Source organism: Bidens hawaiensis, unplaced genomic scaffold (assembly GCF_021521415.1).
Source record: "Bidens hawaiensis isolate Kalapana, Puna unplaced genomic scaffold, B.hawaiensis_p1.1 tig00001511_1, whole genome shotgun sequence".
In the NCBI taxonomy this organism is placed as follows: Eukaryota; Viridiplantae; Streptophyta; class Magnoliopsida; order Asterales; family Asteraceae; genus Bidens; species Bidens hawaiensis.
Genome location: NW_027491085.1, coordinates 834,968 through 848,863, shown reverse-complemented (window position 1 = coordinate 848,863; position 13,896 = coordinate 834,968). Strand labels below are relative to the sequence as shown.

The 13,896-nt window shown below is 40.7% G+C and overlaps 1 protein-coding gene across 1 annotated transcript; it reads right to left on the bottom strand.

Moving 5' to 3' along the window:
* Nucleotides 1-12,874: 12,874 nt before the first annotated feature.
* On the bottom strand, nucleotides 12,875-13,505 carry LOC143580623 (17.1 kDa class II heat shock protein-like). Its single transcript, XM_077063596.1, has one exon. It carries the CDS (start codon nucleotides 13,494-13,496, stop codon nucleotides 13,014-13,016), a length of 483 nt encoding a protein of 160 aa, XP_076919711.1. The 5' UTR covers nucleotides 13,497-13,505; the 3' UTR covers nucleotides 12,875-13,013.
* Between the last annotated feature and the right edge of the window lie 391 nt (nucleotides 13,506-13,896).

Below are 13,896 nucleotides of genomic sequence, written 5' to 3'. Positions count from 1 at the left end.
CCACAACTTCGCCTACAGTACTGTTTAAAATAAAAATTTTTATTTTTCGAGTTTCTTTGGGTTTCGTGAAAGATGTATTCAATAAACATTACGGAACTAGTTAAGATGGAGGTGGAAGCGGGTTCGGCTACAAAGGCACCGAAGATGCTTAAGAAAACCGATTATGTAGCGTGGAAAGATCGTTTTGAACAATATGTCAAGTACCAAGATGCTAAGATGTGGGTGTGCATACAAGATGGTTACATTCCACCTACTGCTGAGTATGAGGGTCGTGATCAGATCAAGAAATACAAAGAGATGGAAGAAGAAGAGAAGAAAATGTATGAGGCAGAAAGCAAAGCTCATGCAGCAATTACAATGGCTCTTCCACAAGAGATTCTGCACACTTTCAGAAAGTATAAAACTGCCAGAGAGCTTTGGGAAGCGCTTGAAAACCGGTTTGAGGGCAATGTGGGAATTCGTGCATCGAAGATTAAACTTCTAAAAACCCAATTCTCGGTCTTCAAGTATCTGAAGAATGAATCACTTGATGATATCATCACTAGATATTATCATCTGATGACTGAACTCAGCAACTATTCAATTGTTTACAAAGAAGATGAGATTGTTGAAAAGCTTCTTGATACTCTCCCACCGAAATGGGAGATGTATACTGTGTTGATGAGAGAAGACAAAGACTTTGCTGACTATGACCTGGAGACAGCAGTTAACAAGCTAAGAACGTTTGAACTGAACATGGTACGAAAGGAGACACCTACCGATCAGGTTCAAGATCCGGGTATGTATGGTGCAAAGGTTAACTCAGGATCAAGTTCGAAAACTGAATCATCTGCTTATTACTCTAAGGGAGAGTCAGGCGCTAGCTCAACACATGAAGGACATGTATCTCTCAACATGAACGGTGATGTGTGCTTTGTAGATGGAGGATCAAATGCTTCTCAACCTCAAGCGACCAAGAGTAGTTTTTCCCCAAGTGTTTCAAACAATAACTACTCGAAGATGCCCATGAGTGTTAAATCTGCTGAACAGCAGTTTGCTCTCTATGCATCTTTTATTGCTTCGTATGAGAATTACATTCAGGGTAAGATTGTTGATCCTGCAATTTTGGATGAAGACTATGATCAGATCGATGCTGATGATCTGGAGGAGATGGATCTGCAGTGGCAGATGGCTATGATTGTGAGAAGGGTTAAGAGGTTCATGAAGAAGACTGGCAGGAAATTTGTCGGTGAGAGGCCAGGGTTTGATAAGTCGAAGGTTCGCTGTTACAACTGTCAGCAGAATGGCCACTTTGCAAAAGAGTGCAAAAATGAACGTGTAGAACGCAGTCAAAACAGATCTACACAGTAGAGTGGTAGTGGTAATGACTATAGAGCCATGATTTCCAGACAGAACGAGGAGTACAACTGGAATCTGCATGTTGAAGAAGTATTTGAACAGGCCAATTTGGCAAACATCGAAACTGCAGATAGTGAGAAGGGAACTGGCGAAAATGAAGCTTACATGGCAGATGTGGCAGACCAGCTCTCCGAGGTAAGTACCGAACTCCCTTGTACTAAGTGTGAACATCTGTCTGAACAACTGACAACTATAACTGATCAGTTTGTTAGTTTGGATGCGCAATTTAAAACATTAAAAGAAGATCATCATTTCACTAAAGCTAGAGAAAATAGTTACAAAGTAAAAATTAAAGCTAGTGAGAAAGATATTAAAAGTCTTAAAGCAAAGCTTGCTGAAAAAATTCAAGTGATTGATCTTAGCTATGAAGTACTAGAAGAGAAAACCAAATTAATAGCTGAAAGGGATAAACAGATAGCTGATCACCAGGTGAAAGTGGTGGAACTTAACAGGAAACTTGAGCAATTCAGAAATTCCTCCGCTATACTTGATCACCTAGTTAGTGATCAAGGTTCCCCAAAAAGGGGAGGAATTGGTTATCATGAAGTTCCACCACCTTTCAATCATAATTACACTTATGACCCTAGTAATCAGAAATCTGTCGATGTTGACTATGGTCAGACAGTTCCGGTTAAAGTAACGATTAAAGAACCAGAAGTTAGTAAAGGCGAAACAAGTAAGCCTGTTACTAGTGTTAAGATTTCTGCTCCGAGTCCTGTCTCATCAAACTCGGACAAGTCATCTGAGTCGAGTGAGACAAAACAGGAGGAAGTGTTACCAAAAAGTGGAGAGAAAAATAAAACACCTGAAAAGAAGTCTCCACTAAACCCGTATGTCCCACCATATGTGAGACAAACGGGCAGTAATACAGCCTCAACATCTAAGACAACTTTTGATAAGAAAGTTGAACACAGGAGTTGTTTCAGATGTAATCAATTAGGACACCTAGTTGCTGATTGCCCTCTGAAGCAGAGATTCAGAGATGTGAGGCCTTCGAGAACTGAGAATAGAACTAACGAAAATGTTAAAACTGAAAACCCATCAAAATTCAGAAATTGGTCTAATTCAGGTTTTCAAAGAAAAAGATCTCAGTTTTTCACTGCTAACAACCAAAACATAAGTAATAATTCTTTTAATTCACGAAGGTTTGAATGGCCTCATAGACAATCCACAAGAAGGTATCCTGTTAGGACTCACAGAAATTATTATGATACTAACTTTGGACAGCCAAGGTACGAGATGTATCGACCCAAGACCAATCGGTCTTGGGTCCCCAGATTTTAATCATCTGCTTTAATCGTGCAGGAACAGTTGAACAGGGCTGCCAACAATCAATGGGTTGTGGATAGCGGCTGTTCCCGGCACATGACAGGTAACAAGAAATTGTTACGCGACTGGAAACCTGTTCAAGGAGGAAGAGTGAGTTTCGCAGGAGAGAGCGGTGGAAGGATTACAGGAATAGGGACGGTGTCGAATGGAAAGATGACTTTGGAGAAAGTAAATTTTGTTGAAGAACTGAAGCACAATCTGCTGAGTGTTTCGCAGATCTGTGACAAAGAGTACACCGTACATTTTACAAAGAATGAGGCGATCGTGCTATATCCTGGTTTCAAGATACCAGAGAATTGGATTGTTATGAAGGCTCCAAGAGTGAAGAATACGTATATCATGGATATGAGGTCGACTGAGATGGCCACAGAAGAATCGTGTCTTCTGTCAAAAGCAACTGAATCGGAGTCCGAGTTGTGGCATAGGAGAATAGGGCATATTCATCTTCGGAAAATGAACTACCTTGTCAAAAATGGGCTTGTGCTGGGTGTTCCCTTGAAGAATTTCAACTTTGAAGACAAATGCTTATCATGCAAAAAGGGAAAGCAACACAAGAAATCCCATCACACCTAGAAGGTCAATTCAATTGTCAGTACCCTAGAATTACTTCACATGGATCTCTTCGGTCCCGTGAATGTAAAAAGTCTAGGAGGAACATCTTACTGCTTGGTGATCACTGATGATTTCTCTCGATATTCCTGGGTATATTTCCTGAAGTCAAAGGATGAAACAGTGCAGATGGTAAAGAATTTGATTACCAAGGTTGAGAATATCATGGGGAAATGGGTTAAATTCATCAGGAGTGACAATGGAACTGAGTTCAAGAACTATGAGATGGAGATCTTCTGCTTACAGAAGGGGATAGAACACCAATACAGCGCACCGTATACACCGCAACAAAATGGAGTGGCTGAGAGGAAGAACAGAACTTTAATTGAAGGAGCCAGAACCATGCTGGCTGATTCGAAACTTCCTGTGGTGTTTTGGGCTGAAGCTGTTGCAACAGCCTGTTATATCCTTAATAGAGTGTTAACTGTTAAAAGATTAAATAAAACCTGTTATGAACTTATGCATGGGAGAAAGCCCAACTTGAGTGGTCTTGAACCATTCGGGTCCCCGTGTTCGATATTAAAGACCAATTCTAAATTTGGTGAAGTAGCCGACGAAGGAATCTTAGTCGGATACGTTGTTGGGACACCCAACAGACGGGTCTTTAATACATCGACCAGCAAGGTTGAGGTGGTGTGTAACACTGATATCACAAGTTACAAATCACCAAAACCAAGCACGGGACCCGCTGGGGTTTTCGACTATGATAGACTTTTTAAATCTTTTAACATGCCTTATTTGGATTTTGCAGAAGTTGAGGAAAGAATTACAACGAAGATGATATGCGATGAGGAAGACACTTTGGTGCAACGACCACAGTTTGATGAATGTCAGCCTTCCTCGTCAAATGCTGTCAATACCCCTGCTGCCTCTACTAAAGAGGAATTCATCAATCCGTTTCACTCTCAACATCAATCACCCATTGATGAGCTATCTTCGAACTTGGAAGATAATCTGAATGTCAGTTCGGTTCCGACTACGAGAATTCACAAAGATCATCCTTTGGAGAACGTGATAGGTGATCTGTCCGCCGGTGTACAAACAAGAAAAAGCTTGAATGAGCACACCTGTGTTTTACACATGCATTAAAGACACGGGCATTATCAACGAATGCTTGTACACCTGCTTCATCAGCCAGATTGAACCAAAGAACTATCAAATGGCTCTTAAGGACAGCTCGTGGGTCAAAGCCATGCAAGAAGAGTTAGCTCAGTTTAAGAAAATGGAAGTATGGAATTTGGTTGAAAAACCGAAGAATGTGCATGCGATAGGCACGAAATGGGTCTTCAAATGTAAGAGAGATGAGAAAGGGATTGTTATCAGGAACAAGGCGAGGCTGGTTGTTAAAGGCTTTAATCAGCAAGAGGGGATTGATTACAATGAGGTGTTTGCTCCTGTGGCAAGATTGGAAGCCATTCGGCTGTTTTTGGCATTTGCTGCTCAAAAGGAGATGAAGGTCTTTCAGTTGGATGTGAAGAGTGCGTTCCTAAATGGTAAAGTCGATGAGGTTGTGTACGTTGAGCAACCTCCGGGTTTTCTTGACCCTGACTTTCCCGATCACGTGTACAAGCTAAGTAAAGCGCTGTATGGACTACATCAGGCACCTCGTGCCTGGTACTCAACGTTATCCGATTACTTGCTTGAGAATGAGTTTGAAAGAGGTAAGATTGATAGCACATTGTTCTTCAAGAGAAAAGGGAGCGACTTTCTACTGGTGCAAGTCTACGTGGACGACATTATCTTTGCTGCATCAAAGGTCGCCATGTGTCAGGAGTTTGAGGCCGTCATGAAGAAGAGATTTGAAATGAGTGCTATGGGTGAACTAACCTTCTTTTTAGGATTGCAGGTTGATCAGAAGAAAGATGGGATGTTCATTCATCAGACGAAGTATGTCCATGATGTTCTCAAACGTTTCAAGATGGAGGACAGCACTCCATATGATACTCCAGTCTGCGTCAATCACAAATTGGGTGCTGATTCAGACAACGATGCAGACGTGGACCCAACCCAATATCGGGCAATTATAGGTTCTTTAATGTACTTAACTGCTTCTAGGCCTGATATAATGTTCGCTGTTTGTCTTTGTGCACGCTTTCAGGCAAACCCAAAAGAATCTCATTTGAAGGGTGCGAAGAGGATACTGCGGTATCTCAAAGGCAAGCCGAAGCTGGGGTTGTGGTACTCGAGAGGAGGAGATTGGAGCTAGTCGCGTACACAGATTCTGATTATGGAGGGTGCAATCAGAGTCGGAAGTCAACGACAGGTGGATGTCAGTTTCTTGGTGGCAGATTAGTGTCATGGCAATGCAAGAAGCAGACCTCAGTCGCCATTTCAACCTGTGAAGCAGAATACATGGCAGCATCCAACTGCTGCTCCCAGGTTCTTTGGATTCAACAACAGTTGCGCGATTATGGTCTGAATTTCTCACTTACTCCTATTTGCATTGATAACACTGCTGCTATCTCAGTAACTAACAATCCCGTAAAGCACAGTAATACTAAACATATTGACATTCGTCATCATTTTATACGAGATTGTGCTGAGAAGAAACTGATTGTGCTCGAAAAGGTTGACACGTTAGATAATTTCGCTGACTTGTTCACGAAAGCGTTTGACAAAACTAGATTTCAAAACCTTGTTGAGCTGAATGGGATGATCAATCCCGAGTAACCATGTCGTGTGTTTGTGTTTGAATTAAAAAAAAAAAAAAAACGTCACTATCGCTTAGAATTATGTCGGTTGCCTCAGTTTGAAGGACATGTCTTCGGATATGTTTGGTCCTCATTTCTACTTGTAGAATATGAGGATAGCCATTAACCAGATGACTGAAACTGACCGGGGCTGTTTATGATGTGTTTTCATTCTTTCGCTGAAAATTAGTCGATCATACTTAGTTAGAAGGACACATACTAGTATGTGGTCGGTCCAGCTGATCCATTGGATCTTCGGGATAGCCGTTTACCTGAAAACTTTGATTTGGTCGGGGCGATTGAAGTTAAATTTTTTTTCTTTAAGGGAGATGAAATTATTTTTCAAGTCTACTACTTCGTAAGAAGTTTCTTTACTATGTTAACAGAAAATTGATCCAACCTTGGAAAGTGATAGATATACTGATTCTGTGTGCTTAACTAGTGAAGTTATTAGGCCTAAAAGACTTTAGAACAGTCATTGTATGTCATGGTAGCTTTTTATGGTGCGTAAAAGTAGAAGTGATACTAACTAAATCTACTCGATTTTATGTGAAAACTCCTTAAGAGTTGTGCATGTCTTCATACATATCTTTCCGAATGATAGGCAGAAAAGCGATTACCCAGTCATACACGAGCCCGTGAGTGTTCTGATTCCCGTGAAGATAACGTGTCAAGACACTGCAGTGATCCGATTTCAAGGTGTGTAGGGTTCTTTCATCGTATAATCAATGTCTTTTGAGGTTAATCATCGGTTGTTTCGACTCGATTCTCGACCTCGTTCTTTCGAACCTTAAACACCCGATTTCAAACTTGTATTTATGTGATAGTAATTTACTTGAACGTCTAAAACTTCATAAAATCATGTGTTACGGAGTTCTCGATCTCCAATTTCATCATCTACACGTCGTTCGATAAACCTAACTGTTGCCGATTCGAATTCGGCGAAGTTACAGTTTAGGCGAAGTTATCCGTAACTTCGCCTGAGGTTTAACTTCGCCTGATAATAGTTTTTGAAACAGTTTATGAGGTGATGTTGTGGTTAGGCGAAGTTATCATTAACTTCGCCTGGACCTTTTTACTTAACAGTTATCAGACGAAGTTCAAGTTGAGGCGAAGTTGTTCCCAACTTCGCCCCACCTTTAACTTCGCCTATACAGAATAGATCACAACTTCGCTCATGGTAACAGGCGAACTTGTGACTTGCTTTGACGTTTATCTAACTTAACCTGTTTGTTGCAGATATGGCTGCTGTTGCTGGAGCAGGTGGTGCAGGCGGTGATGACGGAGGTGATAACCAGAGACAGTTCTTCCCGGGTCATAACATGTACATAACATTAGACCCGGAGGCGAGCGGAGTTGATGATTTCCGCGAAATCATCACATTTCTTTTACGCTCGCGGATATTCCACGCGATTACAACAACTCTGCCGATATCCTTGCCCAACATTGAGGATTTTTGGCAGACCGTGGAATATGACTGTAGAGTCGAACCCCCGGTGATGCGCGCAACAGTCAACAATCAGATTGTTCAGTTCTCTTCTGAACAAATCCGGGCGGCTTTACGGTTTGGAAATGAGACAAGGGATGACCCGACAGAGTTTGTAGCTCCTTTCCGTGATGGAGCGTTTTTGAGGATGGGATACTCTGGTCCCTTGGGGGATACGCAGAGAAGGAAAGGGTTTTTGCTTGACCAGTGGCGCTTTCTCATGCATGTCATGATTGTATGCATGTCAGGGAGAAAGGCGGGCACTGATGGCATGGGTGCGACCATGCAGTCGGCGATGACTGCTCTGACTTACAACAAGCGATACAGCTTTAGTCAGATGGTCTTCTATGAGATAGATCGTCAGAGAAGGGCGATGGCGCGTGAGAGATTCATCATGTATCCAAGATTCCTACAAATGATCTTGAATCATGTTGCTCCTACGCTACCTCAGCGCCGTCCAATCAGATATGTAGAGAGTGTGAACAAAAGAATCTTCGCCCAATGCAGATCTTCGAGTGCGAGGAGCAAACCTGAGCTCCGTCCTCGGCATACTCCACTTTTTGGGTACTTGATCAACCCGGGGTATGTGCCTGCTCGTGGGGACGAGTTTAGGGACCCGGCACCACAACAGGCAGGAGCACCTCAAGCTATACCTGCTGCTCCTGTTGTGTCATCTGAGGAGAACGTTGACCTTGACGCAGCGTTTGGCGGTCAGGGATTTTTTGACATGGAAAGGGTTGATCCAGAGGAGAATGTACAGGTCCCGGTTGAACGTGCTTCGACTGTGAATGTTACTAGGACAGCTGCTACGGTGGCTGGTTCTGATGAGGCAAGAAGGATTTTGGTTACACATGAACGGACTCATGGGAAAAGAAAGAGAACTGATGATGACAGCGAGTCAGACTATGAGGAAGAGGTACAACAGTTGATCCGGAGGTCAAGAAGGGAACCGATAGGTGCAGGATCGGGAGCCGGTGAGAGCTCTAGGGTGGTACGTTTCACTCCACCAGCACTATCCGGTATGACAATGGTTCCCTCATCATTACAGGTTACGAGGCCAAGCGCTACGGATGTTCCCGTGGTGGCTACCTCCTCATCATTTGGCCTCCCACCCACTACTTTCCAACTTTCGGCTCCTGAGATCGTTTCGTTGCCGCCTCCGACTGTTATTCCAACGGAGGTCGTGGCACAATTTATCGAGTCGACTGTTGTGGCCACTGCAGGGTTATCGGTGATGATACCACCTGCGGTTACGTCTATTTCTACTTCTGAGGTCCTGGTGACATCGGAAATCCCTCCTCAGTACACTCAAGATATATCACATATGAGGTTCGATTTCTATGCAACCCTATCAAACTCTGAACGAATAGCAGCACTTGAACGGGTCGTGGCAGAGCAGTCAAGGATTAATCTTATCCAGACCCAGGCTATTCAACGCCTAGTTGCAGAGAATCAGATGCAGTCGTCCCTGCTGGTAGGACATGGAAAAATCATAGATGCTTTCAAGGCGTTCTTGGCATCGCAGGGGGAGACGAGCTGTAAAGGCGATGAATTGAGGACCAAGAGACGAAATGATAGAGACGATGATCCCAATGCATCAAAAGGTGCAGGTGGTGAGTTGCCAAGAACTGATCAAGCTCTTGGAACTTCCACAACTCAGGGGGAGTCGACAACTGCAGCTGGTGGTGATGATGTGGTGGTAGTGGAAGTTGAGGAGATGGATGATGAGTTGGTTGGTGATGATGATGTATTACCGAGTGAAGAGATAGAGAAAATTGGTGAAGAGATTGTGATTGATACAGAGATAGAAGAGGGAGAGATAGTTGAGGAAAATATTGAGCATGACATTCCAGATGTTGAGAAAGCAGATATGAGTAAAGAGATGGCAAGTGATGAATCTGAATGGGAAGAGCAGCCTAGATGGAAAGAAGGCTATGCTCAGTGGTTCGTCAAAACGAAGAAACCAGCGGTTCCTACAATGTTTAAGAAGAGTTACAACATTAAAGGTTATGCTGAAGCGAAGAAAGGGATTATTTGCTGGATATATGATGAGCAGTTGAGGCTCTTCGTGATTAAGAGATATGACGGTGTTCAGTATTTTAAAAGACTGTTAAGATCGTTGAATACACTGCCAGAATGTGAAGTGAAAGACTTAGCCAGATTGGGGTTGATTAACCGAAGTGATGATAATATGGCTAGAGTTATTGGGAAAATTGTGTGGAAAGAGAGTATAAAAGAGAAGAAATTTGAGCTGTTGAAACCACAAAAGGGAAAACTTGTTGAAGACAAGGATAGAGGTTTGAGAGCAGATGGAAAACCTTGGATGATTATGAAGTATAAGCCGATCCGGTGCCTTGATGAAACAGATGCCCAAGGATGTGCTCAAAGATCTAAAGTGGTGGTATGTTGATTGTGAAACAGCTGAAGCAGTGATGGAAGACGAAGATGAACAAGAGCTGCTAAGAGTGTACGATCCGATGCATCTAGTGAACTTGTCACAAGCTGATTTGCAGGTGTTGCATGAGAAGAAAATATTTTATATTCCTGCTTGGAAAGACGAAGCGAAGAAATATCAAAGAATTGTATCAGTTTGTGTACGCGAAGGAGTTCATGCTTAAAGATGAAGATGCAGGATTGTTGAATATTACAAGACACGTGTTTGAAGCTAAAGAGATGAAGCTACTGCCAAGGGGGAGTCTGTTGGTGCATGATGTCAGTAGTTCAGTGTCGAGTGTCTGTAATCGTGTTAGTTAGATTTGAGTTTTGTATGTAAGCGAAGTTATCACAAGTTCGCTAGTTATAGGCGAACTTGTGGAACAAGCGAAGTTAGGAACAACTTCGCCTGAACTTACCAGGCGAAGTTGTCGCCTATATATTCAGCTAGGTTACGGCTGAGAAGAAATTCAGTTTTTGTTATTCGTGTATTCGAGTCAGAGAGTTTGTATTCAGTGATCATAGTATCACGTGTTTACGGTTGAAATACAACGTGTGTTTGATTATCGTATCGTGTGTTAGCTCGTATCGTTTTCTATACTCGTAACGTCTTACGTAGGGATTCCGCACCTACGTAGAACGCGATATCTCGTGTAGATCCGGCTGGGAACCTACAAAATCTAACCTTTTGTTGAGTCGACGTTAGTTGCAGTGAGAGCAATTCGTTACAATGAGTAGAAGAAGTGAGTTTATATAATGGTAGTGTAGAGTTAACTAAGCCAAGATCATTTGGAAATCGCAATTTACCCCCCTAAACTATGAGGTTTAAGGCACTTGAGCCCTTTTACTTTTGCTAGCTTTCTCTTTTGGACTCTTATAGAAGTTAACACAACCCCTTTTACTTGTAGAAGTTAACTAGATCATTGTGCTTTTTTTGTTGGTGAAAATTTCTTTCTTAATATGGTATTTTGAGTTTCAAAAGAATCGTACAACTGTTCGGCGTTCAAAGAAAAGGGAGTACAATGGTATCTATCAGTACCGGTAGAAAATAATTTCTTTTAAATTCCGTTCGACTACTTAATCAATGATAATTAAGAGAGTTCAGATTAAAAGAACACGGCGATGTTAACGGACAGTCGGACACGAACCATCTCTAATTCCTCCCATGGATTATATCATATAGAGTGTATAATGGTAGGGTCAAGGAGTCAAGGGATCACTAAGATATGTTACTAATACTGGAAGGGTAGAAAATTTAAATTATGAGAAGAATCGTTGCGCACGTGTTACAGACGGGAAAATCGCACGTGACTACGTCTTTGGCGAGGAGATGCATTAGGACTGAATACTGGTTTTGACTGTTTACTATTACATTACAACATATTTACATTACAAATTCAACAACTTTGAATAGTCTCCTGTTTTTACCCTTATTATTTTCGCATTAATACTTTCATTTCTATTTTATAACATTTATAACATGAAGATAGCGTGGTGCAAAATCAAAACACAATTTAAAATATAAGAGAATTTTGATTTTAATTAGTTCTAACAAAATTGGTTTAGAACTAAAATATAAGTGCCATGTGAATAAAAAATTGACCATTTTAACCCCACATTTATGTCTTACTCTTAAGGGTGCAAGCAAGACAAGCCATTCGATTGAGAATAAAAAAGCCCAAGCCAAACATTATCGAGTCAATGCCTCAATTAGGGCCGTCCAAACCGCTCGTCGCTCAAACTCGCTCGAAAATTGCTCGAAAAATGCTCGCTCGTTTTTTCGCTCGATTGAAAATGAGCCGCTCTGCTCGGTTCGGTTTGTAAACGATCCAAGCAACGAGCAAGGGTCTGCTCGGTTCGGTTCGGCTCGAATATTTTTAATTTATTTTATATATAATTATATATGAACAAATATATAAATATATAGACAAAACACATAAATAGAAACTTACAATTATTTTTACCCCTTAAAATTTTTCATATTCCGTCAATTTTATAATTTTATTTATTCGATTCAAGTTTTTAGAATACTTAAAAGTTTGTTTACATGATCATTATGTCTCACTATAAACTTACTTTTAATAGAAATTTACAATATATTACATGTTTGTCTAAAAACTACTAATTTATTTATAAAATATATTATTTACAACCTTCAAATTTGTTTCTTATTGAAAATTTTAAATTGAAAAATAAATAAATAATGCTCGAAATCGCTCGATGTTCGATCGAAAAATGCTCGATTCGATTTTGGCTCGTTTCGGTTTTCGCTCAGTTCGAATTTCAGCCGTTCGGTTCGGTTCGGTTGTAAACGAGCCAAGCAACGAGCAACCCTTCGCTCGGCTCGGCTCGTGAACAGCCCTAGCCTCAATTAAAGTTCATTTAGTTGTTGAGATTGAGCTCTAGCCTTGTATAAAAAAGTAAGTCTGATGTATTTTTAAGTTATACTCTCTCCATTCCATTTTAAATGTCATGGGTTTGATCATTTTATTTTATTAGCTGTAAAATAACAATAATGTCCTTTAAGTTATTATGGCTAAATTGGAAATGAAACATCTAATATATGTAATAGTAAGGGCACAATTGGAAATTGAATTTATATTTATAAAAATGATATTTAAATTGGGACAACTAAAAATGAAAAAATGAACATTTAAAATGGGACGGAGAGAGTAGCAACTTCTATATGTAACTCTCGTAGTTATTATTCAACTAAGCTTAAGACAAGTTTTTGCTCGTTTAAGGTACTACACACAAATTCAAGCTAAACTTTGACTGGTTTAAGTTCTTTTCTCAAATTAGCAACATAAGCTCGGATTGGGTCGAGCATGATGTAAAATTCGTATTTGGTTACGCCCTAAGTTTTTAAGATTTAAAAAACAGGAGAATCATAAATGGGAAACCAAGAAAATGAAAATCACATTACACATTTTAGTCAATACAATCCATTATTTGCAAACATAAGATCGATTTCTCACTCAACACTCCACATTATAACTCATCACATTCAACAACCATCCTACCCATTATTCAAAACATAATAATACCACATGCTCATTTCATTTGATTCAAGCAACCTGAACCTGGATCGTTTTCGGCTTCTTGGGTTCGGGTGGTGGCAGTTTCTCGACGGTGACCGTAAGCACCCCATCCTGAGAAACCGCATTTATCTTATCCGTATTCGCGTTCTCGGGCAAGACAAACTTCCTCATAAACTTACCATTTCTCCTCTCCATCCTCACATACTTGACTCCTTCTTTCTCTTTCTCTTCTTCTTCTTCTTCTTCTCTTTTTCTCTCTCCGCTTATCACTAACACGTTGTTGTCTTCCACCTGCACCTTTATCTCTCCGGATTTCAAACCCGGCATGTCGATGATAAAGACGTAGGAGTTGGGGTACTCCTTCACGTCAGCTGGTGTGGCAGCCATTGCTCTGGCGTCGCGGACGTAAGCGTTGGTGGTTGACTTGTTTCCGGTGGTGGGTTCGTCGTTTAGGATGTGGTGGAGGTCGCGGAATAAGGGAGAGTCGAAACCCATGAAACTGATGTCCATGTTTTGTTTTGAAATCGGAGTGAAATAGCTGAATTTGAATAATAATAATAATAATAATAGAAATTAGATATTGATAATTTGTTGTGATACATTCAGAATGGGAAGTTAAATGATGGATTTATAGGAAGGAGAAGTTTCTGGAAAGAACATGGATGAATGAGGGAGGGGAGAGTAGTTTCTGGAAGGTTACTTTTAATGATGTTACAGATGGTCAATAATATTCTTCTTGATGTTTAATTTTATTTTGCTTTTTTCTTTTCTCCTAGGTATTTCTTTCTTATGATTTCCGTAGAAAATGAAAATCACGTACATGTAATGTAAACAATTAACAACTAGATTTTTATAACAAAACTAAACTTTTTAAATTAAAATTAAAATAAAAAAGAAGGCGAAAAGTAGT